We start from the raw sequence: 24113 nt of genomic DNA on the forward strand, positions 1-24113 counted from the left end.
ATCCCGATTGATCACGGAATGGGCTACGGCTAAGCGTAATCCCCTCCATCAAGTCTGCTGTTTCTCTGGATGCATACACACTGCAGCTAAATAGAGTTGTAACTTCTCTTCTGAGTGATCAATCTCACTTTGTATACAGAGTTTGGTTATTTGTGACATTCACATTGTTGCATTCTACCACCAAATGTACTCCCGAAGACTGTAGGTATAGTGGAAACCGAATTTTCATTAAATCTGCATACTTTGTGGTGCGCTCAACTGAGCAACTAAACTGTAATTAGAAGCATTGAACTCTTAGAATGTTGTTTAAATTATCGACTTTAAATCACTGTCCCTGTCAATAATGTAATTTCGCTCACTGACTATATTCATAATGCCCTGGTAGCTATTTCTAGTTTTGCAAGTGCAGCTCCAATCTACTTGATTTGGGGAACGAATGACAGCTATGTAACTGTTTGTTGAAATCTGACAACGATGGTGTCATAACTCATACCTTTTTAAAGTTAAACTCATTATGCAAAAAAAACACAGGCTTAGCCCCCTATACCCTTAAATAGGGTATTATTTGAGGGGACAGCCATTTGTAGTGGTGTCCAAAACCATAGTGGACATTATAGAGTGCACTCATTCTATCCCATATTGCACCGCAATAACGAGTGTACAGCTGATGTACGCTCACTCGTTTTCATTCACTCCCTCAAGTGGAATAAAGTAGGGAATAGTGATTGAGGGTTTAGAGGGCGATTTCGGGTTCAGCCACAGTTTTTCAGATGAATCAATCTAATGCACATGTACGTTATAGCGTAAATCAGGGGTGTCAAACTCAGTTCCTGGAGGGCCACAGCCCTGCAGAGTTTAGCTTCAAGCTGATCCAGCTAATCAAGTACTTCAGGCTTATTTGAAAACTACAGCACTGCGTCTGAAATTGAATACTTCCTTACTATGTTATGTGCGAAAAACAGAATGCCAGAAGAGTAGAATATCCGAATACAAAGTATTTGAAAAACTGTAGGCAAAATGTTCTACTATTTTCTCCAAGATTCTGAAGTGTGTATTTGATGGACACTTTGGCTGCGTTTACACACTGGCCCAAAAAAATCGGATTTTCCAAATGTGGTTTTAAATCTGATACATCCGATATCTGGACATTCCCCTTTGAATTCCAAGCCACCAGAAGGCGAGGACGACACGTTTATTCACAAAGATAGCTTTCTAATGTTGTATTATGAGGCAGACGTGCCTGTATTCGCTCGCTCACAGCTTTTTATTGAGTTGGGAACTTTATATTTGTCTCTGTAAAGGAAAGAAATTGCACAAATACAGAAACATTCAGGAGCAGGTTTTCAATCTCTGTCCGTGACTTTTTATAAATAAAACAGCTTCGCTACTGAAAGCTACATTATATTTCTCAGCAATGAGGTGATAACTTCGCTGTTATTAATTATACCAACAAGCTTCACTATTAGGTTACTCTCTCTCTCTCTGGTTAATTCATGAAAAAAAAAAAAAAAAGGCTATATACAGTATATATATTCAGAATTCTGGATCTGAGCTGTAGATGAAAATGAGATGAAAATTACATAGGACCATGTGACACTGAAGACTGGATTAATTGCTGCTGGGAATTCAGCTTTGCCATTACAAGTTACATTTTAAAATATATTAAAATAGAAAACAGTTCATTTAAATTGTAATAATAATTCACAGTATTACTGTTTTTATGATCAAATAAATGCAGCCTTGGTTAGCGTACCAAAATCTTGATGACCCCAAACTTTTGAATAGTAATATAAACGACTGAACCATCATTCTTTTAAACCGGCTCTGTTTAAATGCATTGTTCCGAATTTCATCCATACAAATTATACTATAGACAGGGGTTCGATTCTCAATACAGACAGGAAGTGACTGAGGTGCTCTTGAGCGAGACACCTAACGGAGTAATTTAAAATTGAAGATAGATAATTAAGTCCTTGGTTGTAGTTCATTGAAGGCCGTGTTATAGTACTAATGCCCCTAAGCACATCAGCTAGCTGTGAACTTTGACTTGCAAATTTATCCTGTCTTCCGCTTGACAGGTGTCTGGGGTGAAAAGTGAGCACTGACTCTGAGGGTCGTAGTTATGGGAATATTATGGAGCCGTGAAGAGTTAGAAACAGTCATATATGACACGGTGACAAATTCTGCATATCTTTGTGTGTGTGAGAGAGAAAGAGTCTCTCCGTACAGTACAGATGTAGCTGTCTTGCATAACTGCTTCTCAAGCAGAAATATAAATGTTGTCCAAACCCAGTAAGGACAGTTTGTAATGAAGATACACTCTGTCTAAACAAACCAATCTGATAGGATTCACAGGGACTATATTATTCATCCTTTTCTCTCTGAGGGAATTCCAAAGGAAGTATTTAGGGTTTGTGATTAACTGTGTGAACTGCAAGAAACTATGCTAGTATTTCTTTCAATGGAGCAGAAAAACAGCAGCGACTTGGACACACAGGGTGACTGAGTTAAAAGTTTGGCTGGTGTAGGAGGATAATTTTGAGAGGGAAGGAGGGAGGGCGAACTGTGCGTGAGCGGAGAGAGGTTTCACACACGGAGGCCAAACAAGGAGATAACATGGAGGAAAAATATTGAGAAGTGAGCAAGTGACGCCTGGAACTCTGAGGCGCAGAGAAATGAGAGACCATGTAGGCAGAGAGGAGAAAATCACAGGAAACCCTAAGAGACCGAACATCTGATGAACGCTAGATTCTACTTCTCTTCCTGATGACCAGTCTCTTTTTTACTTCCCCTTTCTCATTTCTCTTCATGCACTAATGCTAACTGCTTTATTTATTAGTCACACACAACACGTGCATGTAAATCTGGAAACGTCACACTCTTAAGGCTACAAGTAATGTGTCTCAGGGTAAATATTGTTGTTTTGACTATACTGAGTGTGACAAAATCTGTGTGTGTGTGTGTGCTTAAGAGACTCTATTTGACTTTGAGGAAGAAGGGAGCTATGCATGTGTAGTCATGTCTGGTGCACATTTGTACACTAGAGCTTGGCACGTCCTGTGAAGGGAATTGCTCCACATATTATAATATTAATGTTGTTTATGTTTTGTTGGTTCCTTAAATATCCTAATTGAGGCAGTGTGTGTTTGTGTATAGAGACTCATGACCATGCTTAGAAAGAATCTGATTTGTATCACATTTTCCATTCTTTGGCTCCTTTTACTTTTTGGGCCAGTAAGCAACCAACCAGAACACCATAGCAACCACCTAGCAACATGCCAAAGCCAAAAAGCCAACCCACCACACCCTAGCATCATACTACTTTTTCACTATAGTCTAGTATGCTTACAAGTGTACTGTAACACATATTAGAGATTCCTAGACTCATACAAAGACTAGGCTATACTTTTACAATTGTAAGAGCCACTCCTGGTTTCTTCAGAAAATTATACAAATATGTTTTTGTGGCTTCACATTTTCCTCTCATTCATTTCCTCCGTATGTTTTTCATTTTGTTTTTTTTGCTTGTCTTCCCACATTTTTCTCTTTTTATTTCTTCATTCCTCACACGTCTATCTGGTGTTTGTCATACGACACACCACACACTCTTAGATGTTTGCATGCACACCAGAAAATCCAATTTTAATCCAATAAGTCAAACTGTGTGCTATTTCCATTTGATTATTACTCTGTTTCCAGATTAAGGTATATGGGACAGCATTTGTATGACACTATCAGCAAAGAACTATCTTAAGCTGAATGTTCATTAAAATCGACTTCGCAGGTCATTACGTGATCAAGTTTGTTTTGATGATATAGTGGGTGGGTTGTTTACTTTGTAATTATTAGTCCATCCATTTCCACCAGTTCTAGGTGATTTGCATACCTGTTGCAAACGTAATAGGTAGTCAGCCAATCACAGCTGCATGTAGGTCCACCTCATATTCGTGTTGCACTTCATTGAGAATGCAGTGAGCGCAAGGGAGGAAACCTGAAACTCGACTTACTCTAGGGCAGTATTGCTTTAGAAGAACATGTTTTCATCTTATATTTCATAATATTTGTTTGTATTGTTGATTATTTCTCATCAGAAATTTGTTGTGTATACACTGCCTCCCTGCCTTCTCCGGGGAGAAACGCCCTTGGTGCTCACAGATGCACAATGCAAGGGGTTGATGTGGTTTGCAACATGCAAAACTAGACCGACCTCATACCAGCATGTTATTTTGGTTTGCTGCCAGAAAACAATTCAGCGATTTGAGATGATACAGGAAACAAGTAGCAACAAAGCACAAACACAAGAAAATACATAATCCGGGAGCTCTGCATCCAGGAGCTTTTCGGTTCGCGCGTGGTGATTATTCAGGATAAGAGCCGTCTATGAACAGTTTCCTGGAAAGGGCTGAGAGGGTAACACTCATCCAGGTGGCCCACTGCAGCTGTATTTGCGTTTGTTGACTCTTACCACACTGCTAATGGAGTCTCACCTCACTGCAAAACAAGCCTCCGCACACTTTCAGCAAGATGAAGACAGTGACTGAGGAAGAACATGAGGAACAGAGGCGTATTGCATGCTCAAACAGAACGTGACCCACAGTTCACATATGGGTGTGTTTGACCTCTGCTGCTCACCCCCTCCAGCCTTTCCTCTCCTTCAGTTTCGCCCTCTCATTCAGGAAGGAGACCTTTGTGTGTGTGTGTGTGTGTAATTTAGACCAAGTCATTCGCTCTTATGAAAGGTTGCAAAGTTTTTAAGTGCATCAGAAAATGTCTCTCTTCCTCCTTTCTTTCTTTACTTTAACCTGGGACGTCTTTGGCATTTTCTTCACACTCTGTCGTTCTTTGTTTTCAGCAGTCACTTTTATCCATCTTGATAAATGCATTTAAAGGTTAATTTACTCTAAAATGAATATTGTCGTCTTTTACGAATGCTCGTGTCATTACAAATTTGTATGAATTTCAATATTTTGTGGAACAGACTACCGAAGACCGCGCTGGTCACGCTTTTTCATTAAATTATGATAAATGGATGCTGGCTGTTTGAAAACATGTAAATGCTGTTTGACTTCCTTTCTTCTGCGTGACACGGAAAGTTGTGTAGCGATTTGTGCACTGGGGTAACCGATATTTCTGATTTTCAATAAGCTTCACCTACTGTCAGAGAGGGAATTTGCATTTACTTCCCCACTATATAGTAGGTGAAAAACAGTATGTGAGAAATGAAGTATGACCGAATTCACAGTACTCGTAAAAGAGTTGGCAAAAAGTACCCGGATGACCTACTACTTCCAGCGAGATTCTGAAGTGTGTATTAGATGGACACTTTACTATCCCATGAGGCCACGGGGGAGATGATTTATGAATGGCTGTGAAGTGACGTAACTGACGCTGGTAGGTCACATGATAATGACAACATGGCGAATGTTGTACTTCCAGATTACATTCATACTACACATATTATTCATACTATGTAGAACGTACTTTTAACGGCCGTCAAGTAATTACTTATTCAAAATAAAGATCTACTCGAGAGTATATGATTTTGGACGCAGCCAAACTGGACCAAACATTTGTGTTGGTGTGAACAGGCTTTGTGCGTTATATTACAATATGCATAACTTTTTAATATTTATCTGTATATTATCCCTCACTTACCACATGTGTCCATGCCCTGCTAATCTGGTGAGTCCAAAGGTGAAGTCTAGACATAAAAAGCTGCATGTTGATAAGGCAGCGCATATAATATACATGCTGGCAAACTAAACCCTGATTTAGTTTAATCGCTTTGATTATGCAGATGTTCTCTGTAAAATCTTTCTTTGTTCCTCTGTCATTCTCTGTCCACTTGTCCTGCATTCCCAGACTTTGAGGTGTTAAAGTCAGTCATGTCGTAGTTTGTGTGTGTTATGTGCATTATGTAAGGGCCATAAAAGCAAGTAAATATTGGAAGCCAAATACATCCAAGAGCCAAGAGAGCGGGCCGCTCACCCACTGAAATAGCTGACATTGTTGATGCATTAACTGTGTGCGCCTCTGTCTGAGAGAATGCACGCACTGCTGTCGTTTGCTGGCCACAAGCTTCAGTTCACTTTAATGGTTTACCCAAATATCCAGTTAAAGTTCTCTGACGTGTGCACGTCAACCATACAAAGATGAAGCTGTAATTTGGATAAACGTGGATAAAGTTCTCCTCGCATATTAGCAAAATGACAGTACCTCCATTAGTGGTCATTGTCAAAGATAAAAGCACAAAAAAATATGTATAAAAGATGCATTTATTTATACATTACTTTAATAAATTACTTTTTTAATGTAAAGAGTTATTTTCGTGTAAGGGTTTGGTTTTGTGTGTGTATGTATGTGTCAGATTATTAGGGCTTGACATTGGGAGTCAGAGAAGCTTGATGGGTTTTTATAAGTCTGTACACACACACACTAATGAGACCCTTACAGGGTGAAGGTCACTTCTCTCCCTTCTACACGTTCAAGTTATGTTGTTTACCCTGTTTTGTCTTTCCCAAACATTCCCAGTGCACCAAAACCACCAGTTTGTGAAGAGTAGTAACCAAGCACCCCAAAATTAAAATCCTTTCATCAGTTGTTCACCCTTATGATTCACCCTTATCCAAAATGGCAATGATTGCTTTCTTTTGCCTGAACACAAAGGAAGACATTTTGAAGAATATTGGTAACCTTATACTTTGGTGACCATTGACTTCCATTGTATTGAAAAAAGAGACATTTCTTGAAATATTGTTATTTGTGTTCCACAGAAGAAAAAGTCACACAGTTTGGTAATGATAATTATTCTTGTGTGAGCTATCCCTTTAAGACCGTACAATCTGTTAAACGCACTGGACAGTTTTCCTTCATAACCTTGTTTTAATGTCAAATAAAATATGCTGTTTACCCAGACCAAGGTCTGCTACTTATCATTCTTTCTCTCATATGCTGTCTGTCAACTTTTTTCTGCTGTCTTTTATACTATATTCAGCTCACCTGTTGTTTTTGAGAGCTCTGTGCGCGCATAGGTGCTTTTAAATAAAGCTTATTCAGCAGTAGTATTGCAACACTAACATTTGTTTATGCAAACATTAAAAGCAGTCAGCATGCAAATGCGTTTGATTTTGTTTAGAGACAGGTGTGTGTGTGTTTGTGTGTGTCTCAGCACTGGGTGGGGTTTTTCAGAGAAGTTGTAAAAGAAATCTGTGCTCCTAGATTAATTTAATCATTATGCAAACATTCCACAAGACTACATCTATAGATCAGCAGCCGCACATCACGTCACTTCACTGCTAACACATACAGATGAGATTAGCTCTTAACGGATTGTCCAAACACATTAGATTAAGTGCCCGGATGTAGTGTCTTTGAATTTTTTTTTTTGTAATTCACCAGTGAAGAATTAAAAAAAAGAAGAAAAAGAAACATGCAATTGCAAATAGAGCTTTCTTTTAGCATTTTTTATTTTATTTTATTACAGATACTGGATGTTCAAATCAGAGGTTGTCCAACTTTTTTGGTTTGGCTGACAGGTACAACCAACCTTTTCAAAGTGCTTTTATACATGTGTTACTGTGTAAACACTCTCTTAGATCTAAATCATACACTATGTAGATGTGTGAATGCAAATACCAGCTACACTTGCTTGATTTTCTAAATCGCATACAGTCAAAGTACTACATTTGAGGAAGAACTTAGTTCTTGACATCTGCCATTTTGGCATTGCAATGTAAATTGTGTTGCTTCCACGCAAGTCCTTTCCCAAGGACTCATGGGATAGTACAGTTTCCTTTGTGTGCGTATTTTAAAAGATTGCTAAATATTGCACAATATATAGGTAATCCAGGTACTTTTTGACTACTTTTTTATGAAGACACACTACACTCCTAATATCCTAAGGGTTTTTTTTTTTTTTTTTTTTTTGGCCTGCTAAATAGTAAGAAAGTTGACATATTTGGGTGTGAAGACTGCCCGGCACCATTCTGATGTGAAACAATCACCTTTCATTACCAATCAGTTCCTTTCCTTTACAATTAGCCAAATAAAATACTGCATAAATGTATGTGTGAGTAACATTTATGAAATTGTATTTTAAATTCCATTATTATTATTATTATTATTATTATTATTACCATGTCTGCTTGATGAAGAAATTAAATATCCCCATGGTCATCCTCATAATCCACTCTCGATTCCCCCTATTGTCATACTTCAGTCTGTACTACCATCTGGCTATTTTCACCCTTTATAGACATATCAACCGTATAGTCACGCATATTGGAAAATTATGGGAAACTGGTGTTTCTGTATTTCTCTTATATTTTACTTTATTTGTATTGTATAGAAGAAACTGGATACAAAAAGATAGTGAAGGCACTAAATGTTCCTAGAGACACCGTTGGAAGCATAGTTTTCAAGTTCAAAGTTAAAAGAACACTACCTGGATGGGGCAGAAAAAGGAAGCTATCAATGGCTGAAACCAGATTTCTGAGAAGGCAGGTTTAGAAAAACCCTCGAGTGACTGCAAAAGACCTGCAGCACGACTTGGTGGCAACAGGAACTGAGATTTCAGCTTGTAAGGCGCATACTAAATGCATGTCAGAACTCCAAAACGTACACCACTACTGACCTTAAAGGGATAGTTCACCCAAAAATTACAGCATGATTTACTCACCCTCAAGTCATCCTAGGTGCATATTACATTCTTCTTTCAGACTAATATAATTGGAGTTATATAAAAAAATGTCCTGACTCTTCCAAGCTTTATAATGGAGGTGATTGGCTATTTCTGTTTTGAACGCGGAACAAAAAAACAGTCACGAATTAGAAGTCTAAAACGACCATTTTTAAATAGAAATGTTGGAGGAACTTGAGTTTGTTGCCCAGCCCTGTTTGAACTGCGAGAGCGTCTAAGCTTACGCTACTCCTACATCCTACGTCATACATCAAGTGTTACTCTTTTGGCATACGTCGACTTGCGTGGGCCGTCTGCCAGAAGCTAGTGATTTTAGTCGATAAAGTTTTAAATATGGATCTTTTTCTTAAGCCCTATTCGGACGGGACTAGTTTAACATGGATAGGTGGGGTAAAGTAATAATTACCAGAGCTTCTCGACGATTTTAGTCCCGTCCGAATGTGCCATCTCAGTAATCATTACGGACAATGTCAGTAAAGATTACGGTGACTTTTACCTTCAGTAAAAAGGTCCGGAAAAATTACCTCAGGTAGCCTAATACTAATCCCGTGGGAATAGACCTGCTGTAAATATGTACGTAAATATTTCGTCATTTTCTGTTTAAAAGTAGTTTTCCGCGGTTTTTCAAGTATGCAGACGCTTGAAAAAACATTAATTTGCGTTCTAGACACTGGGGCAAGTCTGTGTCAAACCTCAAGTGTTTTCCACGTAACATTAAGATCAGAAAGAAGATCGAAAGCACTTGTTAGAGGCACGAAACATCTTTTAGCGTTAGGTAAGTGCCTATTACAATCCAATCTGAAGTTAATTAATACATCGTTCGACCAGACATAACTGTTTTATATACATAAATATAGGTATGCGCACGTGATATCAGGAAGCAACGTAATACACACATGACGACAGAAGGGTGACAGCGATGTGCAAATCCTGTTACCCCTCCCACTTCTGCTAGTTTTACTGAGATATCTTATCCTGTGCGAATTGGCCATTGGTAAAATTACATTACTCCATCTACCCTTGGAGTAAAGTTAATCCCTTCCGAATAGGGCTTTACACGAACATGGTGTCTGGTTATACATCTCGCTTGCAGCAGGTCATATCAGCAAAAGGGTGTTCTAAAGTACTAAAGATGCTTGCCATAAATGGGGTTGAATAATTTTGACATTGCTGAAGTCATTAAAAGTTGCCTTTTCAGTTGAATTTGAGGAAACCACTTCAAACATTTGTTGTGTTGAGCTTTTTCACTCACTTTTGTTTGATTTGTTCATTGCAAACAGCTGAAAGTCTGTAAATTTTGCCAATAAACCTGATTTGCAATGGGGGTTGAATAATTTCGATTACAACTGTATCTTACGGTAATATGCAATTCCAGTTATATGCAGCCATCAGTTTCTGTGGCTTGTGCATTAAACTCCTCTAATGTCTCGCTCTGTGGCTTTTGAGGTTTTGGTTTCAGTCATTACATTAATTTCTAAATTGCACCGTCCCTCAGGACCATCCACCCATTCCAAGCACTTCCCATTTATCTGACTTACTTTTAAATCATTATGTCTGTTTCTCTGCCATGTTGCTTATTATTGGCTGTATTTTCATCGTTGACGTGCAGTATTGGCATGGCTGCCACTGTGACTTGGTCACTATGGTATCAGTTTAATTAAGTTGCAGTTGAATTAACAATTAGTTGTATGTAATAAATGTTCTAAAACATGTTATTGTTTCCCAGTGATCTTCATTAGTAGTCATGCCAATGTTGTTCATATCATTAAGGGAATTACGTTCTTCTGCTCTCTGTACAAGGAGTACTGATGTTGTTGGTAAAACTGTATGAATTATACTGAATGCCACCTAAATATTTTTTTATTTTTTTTATTTCCATTTGTGTGTTTAGGAGGCCAACACCTCACCCAGCCTCGTCACCCTCAAAGTGGACCCAGATGGATTCTTCCTCTACTGGTCTGGAGGGACCAACATGGTCAGTAATTTTCCTTTTTGCTTGTACTTGCTAATACCAGTCCTGTCATGCCACCTGTTGTTGTTTACAGTATTGTCAGACAATCCTTTATTATTTTCTAATCTAAGTCTATGGAAGTACTGTGCTTTTGATCATGTTACACAGAGTTTTGCAGGAATTCTCCTAAAATTTGACAAAATCCTGTTGTCAGGTTTCTTATTATAGGGACACAAGGTACTTTTTATTTATTTTTTTCATCCCCACCCCCACCAAATCTTTACTGTAAAACCTAACAAATGTCCTAACTCAATTTGCCTGAAATTGTAAAAAATCTAGTAATCTGTACTATTTGCATACTATGCTTTTGTGACTCCCTAGTTTTGTATTTATATTAGGCTGAACTTAAATTGAATGAGTTAGGCTACAGCAGATTTCTAATTCCCAGCATGCTTTGCTTCAGACTAGGGGTAAATGTTGAAATCAAGTGTAATTTTATGTTTTTGCACAAGATTAATATAGGGGGAGATTTGTGTTTTTGTTATGATGTTATGTTTATTTTTAAAATGGTTACTATTTATAAGGGTCAAACGTTCAGTATGGAGTACCACAAGGCTCAGTACTAGGACCATTGTTGTTCACTTTGTACATGCTACCCTTGGGAGATATCATTAGGAAGCATGGCTTTAGTTTTCACTGTTATGCTGATGATACTCAGCTCTATATTTCTTCACGCCCTGACGACATTTACCAATTCACAAAATTAACGGAATGCGTAGCTGATATAAAAAAACTGGATGACTAGTAATTTCCTACTACTTAACTCTGAAAAAACAGAGATTCTAATTAGTGGACAAAAAACTGAAACATTTGATGGCGGCTCTGTCAAACCTTTGTCGTCGGTTAGGAACCTGGGTGTGCTCTTTGATATCAATCTTTCATTTGTAAAAATTGATACAGTGTCTAGTATCTGCATGTCTAGTATCTGCATTCTAGTATCTGCATCTGCATTTTTCCATATTAAAAATATATATAAATTACGTCATATGCTCTCAATGACAAATGCGGAACAATTAGTTCATGTGTTCATGACATCAAGGCTATATTGTTGTAATGTTATTATGGGTGGTTGCTCTGCACGCTTAATAAATAAACTACAGCTGGTCCAAAACGCAGCAGCTCGAGTTCTTACCAGAACCAGGAAGTATGACCATATTAGCCCGGTTCAATCAACACTGCATTGACTCCCTATTAAACATCGTATACATTTTTAAATATTGCCGATTACTTACAAAGCACTGAATGGTTTAGCTCCCCAGTAATTGAGCGAGCTCTTAACGCATTATTTGTGCACGCCGTCAGCGTTTTCACAGGTTTTCGTTTTTAAAGCTTGCGCAGAGATAAAAAAACGAATATATATTTAATTGTATTGTATTTTTTCTTAATTTTTTTCTTAAAGGCTTATTTCAAGGTTTGCGTTCTCGAGCCACCAAACACTGTTGTTGTGCGAATGAGCGGGCCGGAGCGCGTTAAGTGTTTTCTGTTAGAACGGCGTCATGTAAGCGCCCCCTAAGTTAATAACTAATGATATTTGCAACGGAAGTGAATCGATCAAAACTAACTTTAGCTGGACAATAACTTTATTCTAGAGCTGCTGTAAAGCCAAAACAATCTATGTTACTTTAATTTCCTATTATCACTGTAAAGCTGCTTTGAAACAGTCCATATGGTTAAAAACGCTATATAAATGAAGGTGACTTGACTTGAAGCATGATTGATTTGTTTTATGACTGCAGTTTTTTTTTTTTACCCCTAACTTAATTTTAACTGTTCTCCCAATTCTGCCGTATGTAGTATCAGTTCTGTCGGTGTCATTTCTCTATTTTTGTCCGTCTCTCTCTCCTCCTGCCATATAGGCTACTGGCTTATCATGTGAGTGCTCATGAATGAAATTAAATTTTAGCCAGTGAAATTCAATCAAAGCATCCTCCCATCCTTTCTCTCGCTCTCTCTTTAGTTAATAGATATGTTCTTCTCCCTCTTTTCTCATGTTCTTGTGCTGATCAGTGTGGCATGTGTGGTATGGGGATGCAGCTTAATCTGGTTCCAGTGAATTTAGATAAGGGACTTTCTGCAGTCTAAGAAGACACAGCACAGTGTGTGTAAAACTCGCATAAACTCGGCAGCAAATTCATGTCAGTTGCCAAGACGAATTGTTTATTTTGCTAGCTGAGTATGTTATTTGGAGATTCCTTTATGTGCCGAAGGTGCTAATGTGTTTACTTCCTAAACACTGAAGCAACAAGCTGAGAATCTTCTTTTTTTGGGGGGGGCTGTGTATTTAAATCGATAAGGAAGTTGCATTTGTGTTGAGATACGGTATTAGGACACTAGGCCGATCTTTGCCTGAGGAAAGACAGTAACCTTGTTTGGTGTAGGGAATATTGGCCCTGGGGAGCCCGTCCTCTCCAGTTAATAGTAAAGAGGCCACCTCATCTCATCTCTTCAGTAACTTACTCGCACATTCAGGCACATTTATATTTAATGTCGCTATTATTATATTTAATGATGCCATTATCCAACACACTCCATTTCTTTTCAAGTACTAAAAGGTTGTTTAAAGTCAGCCACACTTCCATGAATCCAGTTTTATGTCATTCTCTGTTCCTTTTTCTCTTTTTTTTGGAAAGTTGGATAATGTTGGTGATCTCTCTCTCTCTCTCTCTCTCTCTCTCTCTCTCTCTCTCTCTCTCTCTCTCTCTCTGTGTCACACACACATTCTCACTGGCTCACCAGCACATGCGCAGTCAAGCTTGATCGTTTCGTCAAGAAATGAAACTTGATTTTGCAGGCACATTCACACGTGTTGTGGTAGAACAGGTTTTGTGTGTAGGCAAACACCCTTTCACTCTGAGAACTGTATTCCTGAGGGGTTTTTTTCTGTTGTTTTGTTGTTTGTGTGTGGCTGAGCCAAAGGGTCTCTGTGCTGCCCACTGAATATTCAAGTTTGCATGCGTGTCAGTCACAATGCTCTGTTATTCTGTGTACCATGTTTGTGGGTGTGTGATGGCATGTGTGGCCTATTTTCAAGGCAAATCGAGTAGCTTTTAGTGGATATTAGATCCCACATAGCCTTCAGCTCTACAGGTAGAGACATGAATACCAGGAATCAGTTGTCTTTTAGGACTTTTTCCCATTGTCCTGGTCAATTCTTTTCCTGGGGTGCTTTTTCTCAGTTAAAACTCACACAGTATGTGTAGGGATGCTGCATGTCCAGACCCCCGTCACGTTAAAGGTGACCTATTATGCAAAATTCATTATAATAATAAAAATCCACCCAGTGTTTTTTTTTTTTTTTTGCCCCATTTTTTTTTTTAATCCCCATCACAAGCACTGTCTCAGAACAAGCCGTTTGCAGATTCTGGGAAAACTGACGTCACTTTGCACAAGCCCCGCCCATGGCTGTTGACTGACACTGCAGTTTTAGCATAGACCCGCCCTGAGTGAGCTAAACACAGTCCGCCACTGTTTCGACGCCGGAGCAGCTGTATGTCTTCTAAGCGATTGAGGTGTTTTGTTGTTGGATGTAAGAATGAACATAGCAGTCGTCATTTACTCCCGACATCTGAGCTGCTGAGGTGGATTACTTTTGTTTTTGAAGCTCCGCCCTCTTCTTGAAAGGGGGTCAGAGGCACCAGCTCATTTGCATTTAAAGGGATACACACAAAAAGTGACAATTTTAACATGCTGTAAAAAATTATCTGTGGGATATTTTGAGCTAAAACTTCACATACACACTCTGGGGACAGCCGAGACTTATTTTACATCTTGTAAAAAGGGGCATAATAGGTGCCCTTTAAGTCACTTAAGAATATGGCAGGGAACAAATGAATAAAGTCACTTTTCTTTCTCTTACAAGTAAAGTCATGTCACAGGAAGGAGAAAGAGGAAAATGTGTGTGTGTGTGTGTGTGTGTGTGTGTGTGTGTGTGTGTGTGTGTGTATAAAAGTACACTACTACTCTTTCTTATTGACCGAACACATTTGTGTGTGTGTGTGTGTGTGTGTGTGTGTGTGTGCCTTTTTCAACTGCATTAAAGTGATATAATGTAATCAAGCTACTTGAACTACCAAAAAATAAATCTTACCAAATATGTGTTGTAGCTCATTTATAATGCCGTGTATAAACAAAATGGGGTAACACTTTATTTTATAGTGTCCTTGATACAAATGTTACATGTACTTACCATAGTAATAATAACAGTAAATTATGCATAATTACATGCAACTAACCCTCAACCAAACCCTAACCCTATAGTAAGTACATGTAGTTAAATAATATTTCTCGGTACTTAAATATATAATTACACTGTATCAGTGACACCTTAAAATGAAGTGTAACCAAATGGGTGTATAAGCTGTCAGTAAGACAGCAGAAATCAGTCTGTGCTTTTAGCCAGTGTAGCTTTTTAAAAAATCAATAAAGAATTAACAAAGTGTCTAGTTTTTATTGGGTCCTTCAAGAAATTGCTTTTGACTGTCTGACTTGCTAAAGTTTTAACCATTCTTTTTATGGTTGTATTTCGGAAAGCATAGCGCCTAACATAAAAAAAAAATAAAAAAAAACTGAATTAGAGACAAAGCGAGGCGATTATATTGTATAATAAACATGAAATTGAATTAATGGCTTTTCTCAACACAAGGAAGCATACATAAAACTTGTAAACCACTGCCATTATGAGGAATCAATAATAGATTAGTGTTACCATCGGAAAGCTCCATCAGACATGCATCTGATCAGATTTTAGAAAATTTGTGGTTCTCTAAAGGATGTGGGATTGTGTACATTAATATTGCTGTCCTTAATGGCAGATTGTGGCTTGTGATTGGAGGGTATAACAGCACTCTTGCATTCACTCTTCTTCAGTTAGCAGGATTTGTTTGTGGTAAAGCAGGATGAGTTGCCCATCTGCACTGAAGCTAATGGCTAATGATGGGAATAAGGCTGCATTAGCCATTCCTCGGGTTCATTTTAGCCCACACTCATTTAGGCTTTTCTTGCTCTCCTCATGTGTCCGTTTTCACTCCTTATACATCTTTCTTTTCTCCTCTTGCTCTCTGCATTTCATTTTCTGTTTCTTCAGCACTGCCATTCTCTGTCATGGACAGCTGGTTGTCATCAGTGAGGAACAGAAAGGCGTCAGTGTATCCGTTAATTGTAAACGGAGACATGACACTTCCTCTCTCCTTCTCTATATCTCTCTCCGTAGTATCTCCCTTCCTCTCTTGTTCTTTTTACTTCTCTTGGTTTCTTTCTCTCCCCCTCTCACTTTCTGCAGGCGTGGGAAAGCATACAGGAAATCGTTCAGACTGTTAGGGTAGTTTTGGAGCATAACTTGCCCTGTGCCCTCACCAATAGCATGCCCTCCAAAAAAAAAAAAAAAAAAAACTCACTCTCTCTCTTCTTCCCTCTTTTACTCATTCACGCTCTCTTCCTCTTTCTTGCTCTCTCACTTTCGCCTTCAGTAGTGAACAAATGGTCTGGCGTGACGATAGAGTTATGCAGCGAATGTGGTCCCAAGATCCACAGTAAAAATGTGGGATTAAAAATCTGGAATTTAAATCTGGAAATCAGCAAAAAAAAAAAGGAAATGAATAAATCACTAATTAAAAATTACATTTAAATAATGAAAAAATAAATGTAAGATTTTGCAATACTTTCATAAGCAAATGTGTGACTAATCATCATGTGAATTTTTCCATTAAACTACAAATGTACTACCTTTTTTTATGCTAATGCAATTTTTATGATAATATAATTTGTGATGGAAAAATATAAAATGTATATACATTCGGTTCAAAAGTTTGGGGTCAGTAAGATTTAAAAAAAGAATACTTATGAAAACTTTTTTACAAGAAAATCTTTACATTATAATGTTACGAAAGATGTCCGCTTTGAATAAATGCTGTTTTTATTCATCGAAGAATCCTGAAACAAAAAAAGGATCAATTTCCACAAAAATAAGCTGTACAACAATTTTCAACATTGATAAGAAGAAACTTTTTTCTGAGTGATTTCTGAAGGCTCATGTGACACTGATGTTAATGGCTGCTGAAAATTCAGCTTTGCTATCACAGGAATAAAATAAATTTTTAAAATATATTAAAATAGAAAAGTGTTATTTTAAATGTTATAATATTCACATTTTTATTGGTTATGCTGTATTTTTAGGTCAAATAAACACACCCGTGGTGAGCATAAGAGACTTCTTTCAAAAACGTTTAAAATATTGCAGATCCCAAGCTTTTAAATGATAGTGAATTTTATCGCAAAAATGCCAAATAGAATCATTTTATCCCTTGTAAATATTTCTTTTTCGCACTCTGAAAAGTGTATAAAACCTGAAAAACTGAGCAGTCTAGCCAGTTTGTCCAGACTAAGAGACCAGTCAACCTTCTTACCTGGTTTTTAAGCTGCAATCAAAAAAAAAAAATCAAGAGGGTCATGGACAATGAACAACAGTCTGATAGGCAGAGAGTTCCATCCTTTTAAAAAGTTGTGGTTTCAATCTTCCCCGAGACACAGCATTAAAACATACCCTGTAGACTGAGTAAAGATAAGAGCGCATTTTCAAAATACCTTAGGAAAAACAAAACCCATTAATGAAACCAAACCACAGAAAAAGAGTGCGTAGGAGAGATAATGGAGGAGAGATATCAGCCAGAGAGAGCTCTTCAAAGCCGTTAGGCCTGATCCAACTCTAATCTCTGTGTTTCATTTTATATTCATCTAAGTTCAGTGGCTCCCAGCCTGTTATGGCTCATAGTGTTTCATAGTTCATTCATAAGGGAAGTGCTACGTTATTGGCCACTGCTACTGGTCATTATTATTTGTTGAAGGTGACATACTTGAGTATGAGACTAACAGGGGCGTGTAGACTTTTTAAATGCTCTGTAACAGAATAACTTTATATCTGCTAATATACGGTGTCCCCAAAAGGTACATTGACACTTAAAAGTTCACATTTAAAATAGTTCACTCCAAAATTTAAATACTGTCATAATTTATTCACCCGCATGTTGTCGTTCCAAACCTCGATGACTTTGTATGACCTGTATTATTGTTTTTATTATTTTGAGAAATGTCATATATAATTTTATTTTTATTTTTATTTTATTTTTAACAACTTTAAATAGCTACTTTTTTTGCTTCACAGAAGAAAGTCGTACAGGTTTGGAATGATGTGAGTGTGAGAAAATGTAGACCGAATTTTCGTTTTTGGGGAGAACTATCCCTTTAAGTCAGACTTGATGATGATTGATTTTCATTGTTGAGAACAGTATTCCATGTGGTATCTGGAAACAAATTACCTTTTAACTAAATTCAATTTTACAATTATTTTGACCCAAAAAATGAGGTCATTTTTAGTGAATCTATAATGGACCTATAGTCAGGGAAAATGACATTTTTAATTATTAATGTTTCCAGAGGTTTGTGGATATGTACAATGTTTTTAGATGGCACAGAATGGCACAAAGGTCTCTGTCTTTGGATCATTGTTTTCAATAATGTGCTTTTTTTGTCATTTGTTGTGTATCTTTGGATTATGTTGTGTTGTAAATAAATCCAAACAATAAAAAAGCTATTCTTTTTTAAATCTCCTCATTCTTTGTGCAAGGTTGCTCATAATGATAGGGCCTGATAGCACCTAATAGGGCCGTTATGGGAGGGTCTTTGTCTTTCTCAGGTGTGAAAGCCATCAATATTCAGGATGTGTTTACGCCTACTCGCATAAAGCTTTCTTACACAAAACATGTCTTACAAATTTTAAATCAATATATTGTCTTATCTGAATGAGCAGTCAGGATGATATTCACATAGTTTTGAAGCAAATATTCTAGGCTACGTGATACAATTTTCAAAAGTTGTGTGAAGAAATAATCAGTATGGGTTTCATGACCTTATTTCAGTGACAATTTTCAGTGGTTTGTGAATTTTTTCACAAACCACGCATAAATGTCATTATCTCAAAACTACAAACTTTTACACACATGCTGCTGACATATTATTGTAGCAGAGTTTGTGCTGAATACAGTGTAATCAGACTTTAGCCATGAAAATGTCACAAGTAACAGAAATAAGCACAAATGTCAGAGCATGTCAGAACACCTCCAGGGCCAGAAAACACCTCAGACCTCTTAAATTCAGTACAAATTTAAGTGCAAAGTCGTCATATTCAATATGATGTCTGCCCTGACTAAAGGTGAGGTCACGCTAGATGTTACGTTCCATTCCCTTCCAGTCACACACATGTGAATGCGGAACAGTTAAAATACAAGATCCCTTAGGTGTTTGTCTATTACTCAACCAAAGTTCAAGTTTGTTGAACTCTGACCTATGAATTTGCATAGTGAAAAGATGTTTGACAAACAGAGGATCTAAGCGGTGCAGAATTACCCTTTGGCTCAATACAAAGAAAACAAACTTCAAAGCTACAGTTATGCATGTGTTGTGGTGGTGATGATGGTATATTTTAGATTTGGGATTTGGGATTTGGGATATTTTATTTGCCAACAACAGAAGCGCTGGAGTGTGACATCAGATCCTGTGGCCAATATTCATTACAGTGCCTGAAGTGATTTCACACACTCAAACACCTTGTGTGACTGCAGTTTTAAGTTCATGGAGTCAGGTCCTCTCAAGTTCACAAACTGTAACCACTAACTATGAACAAGTCAGTGTAATGACTTTATTTAAAGCAAATGACTGGTATGTAATGCACAGTAGTGACATTCATAAGTATAGCTTAAGTGCCCAAATACCCACCTGATCTCATGTGAAAACTTATTTTACAGCGTGGTGATTTTGTATATTTGTACAATGGGATTTTCCGAAAGAAGCATGAAGGTTCACCCCTAAAACTAACCAGTAGTGCAAAAGCAGATTGCATGAAAACATAAAAATGAGATTGTACCAATTTGCCTAAATATGATGTTTGGCAACATGATATTTTGTTGCAAATACTGGTTGATGCCATTGTAAAAATTAAACCAATCACTCAGAAATGACACACATTTACACACACAGACAGGAAATTTGTTTTATGGGTTGATAATATAATGGTTTCCTTTCGTTCATATCCTTGTCCTTCTTTCTTCCTCTACAAGTAGGCTTTTAGTCCTGACATCTAATTTTCCTGTTATAGATGGTTCTGGACTCATGCCTGAAAATCAAGCCTGTACAAGCCATCATTAATACTCGGTGCTCATATGTTTCTCTCATTGTTTTCTCAAGTGTTATATATAAACACTTAATGTACTGCTCAGTTGAAAAGAGGGTTTTCACTCTTATGTGGCAAAAGAATGACAGGAATCAACAAACTCCTGACCAAGACCAATTTGATTATCTGCACAGAAGAAAGAGAAAGAGGAAGAAAGAGAGAGGGGGGTGGAGGGATAAAGCTGGAGCGACAGTCAGGCGACAAGGTTAACAAAGCCGTCCTGTGTTGATGTTGTGCGGTGAGAGTGAGTGATCGAGGGAGAGTCGCTGGAATGGAGAAATACATAATCTATTGTGACATTTTCTGTTTGCCTGTTTTACCTTTCTCAATGCAAAAGTGCTGAGTTCTCTGCCGACTCGAATCTAGTCTCCTGAAGCCTGACTACTGACTATCGGCAGGATGCCTGGTCCAATCTGCAGCTCATTCTGGCCAAGAACCGCCCACTTAGACAGGAAGAGATTGCTGTACTGGCGTTATAATACAGTTACAGTTGTGCTGCTTCTTAATTTAAATTTTTTTACCCAAACACTGAAACCAAAATGAAAGTTTTCATTTAGCCAAAAACCAAAACTGTAAATAACGTTTATTTAATAACCAATTAATTAATCAAATTTATTTAAATTGCACATAAGGTGCTTTTGATGTCAACTTTTTAATGCTAACCTATCATTCATTTTATGCTTGTCTCGTGAGCAGAATGATGTGCTTAAATCAACATGGAATCACAGCATGCAGCGCTCTGCATTGAAAAGTTCAGGGCACAATGACTGACAGCCACAGCGGAGGAAGAGTTTCCATGATCTTTAATTTAACGATGCAAATATTCATCTGTCCTTCAGATTTACCTGGATTATAGTCCTCAAAAACATTGATGGTACTTTATAATACGTTTTTGCCTTTTGTGGAGCTGAACAGTAACAACCATGAGTACGCACCATATCGGATTTGGATCAGTCCCGGATCTGTGCATTTCTAGCAGACTAAAAGATCGTTCTTGGGATTGAAAAATCGATATTGGCTCATCAAAAAAAAGATCGATTAAAATTGAGAAATTAATATTTTCAAATCAGCCTTAGCGTCCATACACCTGACATGTTTACCTGTTGTCCTTATTGTGTGCACGAAATAGACACTGACACGTCACAGTAATCTTTCAAGGATTTCGGCCAAACTTTGGCAAATCTGTTTGGCAAATCAGAAGTGCTCGTTTTATCATCCAGGGAATTTGATCATGCTTCATTTCCAGGTGAACTGATGATTTCCAGAAGTTGCATAAATCAGATTGCAACTTCTCAACCTTGTGAAAAAGTAAATGCCTTATATCTGGTTTGACAGGACTCGGCAGCAATCACCGCAAGTTAATATTCAGATCTTTTAAATCTTGGCTCGTTCTTCCTTTGCAGAAAAGCTTTGACAGATTGGCACAGTAGGTCTTGAACCGGTCCTGCCACATCACCTTTGTAGGATTCAGGTCAGGACTTGAAACTAGGCCACTGTAGTTCCTTAATTTAGTTTCTTGTCAGCCATTCCGATGTGGAATTGCTTCTGTGTTTTGAATCATTGTCTTGCAGTATCAGTTACAATTACAATGAAGTTTCAGCTCACTCAGATCATAATCAGACTTCCTCCCGAAGAAACGTCTGGTTTATTTCTTCAGCCTGCTCTTTTAGAATTTTCTTTAATGTGGCATTGTGAGTATGTAGAAATTTTGAAGTGACCACTTCTCTTTGATTGAGTGGTTAAAAAGTAATTCAGTATTACTCATCATTTAGACTGAACACAGGCATACTTTACAGCAACCAATCCTAACATAACTAAAGCTTTGTTAGTGTACTGCGCTGTTTTGCATTATATAAATTAGTCACATTTTCTATTACATAAATTAAATAATGATTTGTGTATTATAAGTTCCCGTTGTCTAATATGTATTATTTCATTTTTGATATTATTTCAGTGAGAGAAAGATGCAGTTAAAAAAGGAATCAGGAAATAATAAATACTTCTTCATTCCACTCCACCTCTAGTCTGTCTCGCTCTCTTCTTTGTCTTTTGTTCCCCAGACATTTACTCTCAGGTTCTCTATAATTGACCTGTGATTCAACACATATTCATGCTTGTGTTATTCTCAGCATAAATTGTATGTGTTGTTTTGTTGCTTTATTTAGATTTGCTATAAAATTGTACATCAAATTTCTTGATAATCAAAGAGTTAGTAGAACACCCATATCATTTAGGATGTGTTCACACTTGTAGTTCGGTTTTCTTGGTTCTTTTAGCCCGGACCCCAAAAAAAAGAGAAAATAATACATTTAGTCCTGGTTTGCTTGGTGTTCACACTGTTTTTAAGGCTGAAACTAAAAACATATTCTGCGACGGAACTTACCGAACATCCAAAACAATGCTGTGCTAAATGGGCTTGTTATATATGCGTATAATGGCATTTTTACTTGAGAACTTTTGAAGAGTGAAATGTGTAAAGGAGTCAAAACAGTGCCAGGAATTCGTCCATTGCACACACACACGAAGATCTGCTGCAAGCAGCTGTAGCTGTTTCTGACACCTGTACAAAACTGTAATGGGCAACATTGCTCCTATGATGAGAAAAAAAACAGATATGCTTCAGCATTCTGATCATTGATTAAAGGGATGGTTCGGAGTAATTTCAACGTAGGGTCCTTTGCACCATGACCTCGAGCCAAACGAGGCCAAACTTTTTTTCCCTCTGTTGAACATTATTAAAGTTAGAGCTTATTTAGGGATATCAGCCGAATGGCTTAGTGCCGGCACTAATGGATCCAAGGATGTATCTCGTAAATTACCCCACTAATAATGCCCAGAATGGTACCAAACTTCTACAGTAGTATAAAACAAGGCATTGGAAAGTTTGTAAGTACATCAAGTTTATTTAAATAGCTCTTGCCTGATGGTTCATGCTACTGCTAACCCGGATGTCGAGGTCACTTCCGTGATTTGGAAAAAGCCCATAAAAGTCCTGGCAGAAAGCGGTGCATTTTTTTATATATTTTTGCACTATGATAGTGGACTAATGTAGGGAACAGTGAATGAGGGTATGGGGGTGATTTAAAATATAGTTTGTCTGTCTGTCTGTTTTGTTTTCTCTCGCTCATTGTTTCTTTTTAAATCTCAAGTCATCAGGAATCTGTCCAAATATCAGTAACCTTGAGTGAAACAAACAGAGAATGGGGGAGGGACGAAACAAAACTGAGTCCGTATGGTGAGGTGTGTCGTTCTCATGGGTGTTATCTTTCGACAATGCCACTCAAAGCCATGGGATTTTACCATCATTACAGCGATCACACGCTCACTCTCAACACCCATGTGCCCGCCCCAGTGCCAGATGCAACAGGAAGTGACTGTTGCCTGGGCTACACAAGGAAGTTACAGCATATGTTCACAGAAACACATGGAAGTTTCCCTTTCACCAGAATCATCTGTGTGTGTCGTCTCTTGTGCTCATGAGTTTGTATTCATTAATCAGCAGGGGAAGCTGTATTTCATTTTGAAGGCTTTCTGTTTTAGGAGATTGATTGTTGCTAGTAATTAAGGTCTGACCCCACAAGAGGCGACTAGAAGGCTAATCACTCAAGGGTTCAGGGCAGTGAACAGCCGCTGGGGCTTTGTGGAAGATATGATTGGAGAGGTAGTACAGGGGAAGTCACATCTGTCATGCATATCTGCACTCACTCATCTACTCATATAAATCACCTTTTCACATGAAAAAACCTTCTTTATCTCACATGCACATATGCAAAGACAGTAAATTGGGGTCAGGGTGTGGTGGCACGCTATTGTGTTGTACTGTTTTGCATTGTAATAATAGGATGAATGACTGTACCCTGGAGATTCCCGCTTGCTTGCTCGCTCTCGCTCTTTCAAGCTATTTTTTTCCCAGCTGCTGTTGACATAACCATCCTAATTTTGGTGTGTACTTTGGAAAGTAAGTGAAATTAAACCAACTTCTGTAGAAGGTCTACTATCATCTGGATATCACATCTTTTTGTGTAGACCTGAGATTTGCGTCTCTTTTAACCAATATTAATTTCAGTTTCATTGTTTGTGAAACAATCATGCCAATAAAAACCAAAGACAAAGCATCAATGCAAAAAATAAATAAATAAAATGATTCCATAAGTTAAATTAAATAAAAAATATATGATATAAAA

General features: G+C 37.7%; 1 protein-coding gene across 2 annotated transcripts in view; it reads left to right on the top strand.

Moving 5' to 3' along the window:
• Nucleotides 1-24113, top strand: part of plcb3 (phospholipase C, beta 3 (phosphatidylinositol-specific)) — a 57952-nt gene that overhangs the window by 3872 nt on the left and 29967 nt on the right. For both annotated transcript variants that reach the window (XM_084404052.1, XM_084404053.1), the window contains exon 2: nt 10590-10673. In XM_084404052.1, coding sequence (XP_084260178.1) covers nt 10590-10673 — 84 coding nt within the window. The remainder of the gene's footprint in view (nt 1-10589; nt 10674-24113) is intronic.

The sequence above is a fragment of the Rutilus rutilus genome (genome assembly GCF_951802725.1).
Source record: "Rutilus rutilus genome assembly, chromosome: 3".
NCBI lineage: Eukaryota > Metazoa > Chordata > Actinopteri > Cypriniformes > Leuciscidae > Rutilus > Rutilus rutilus.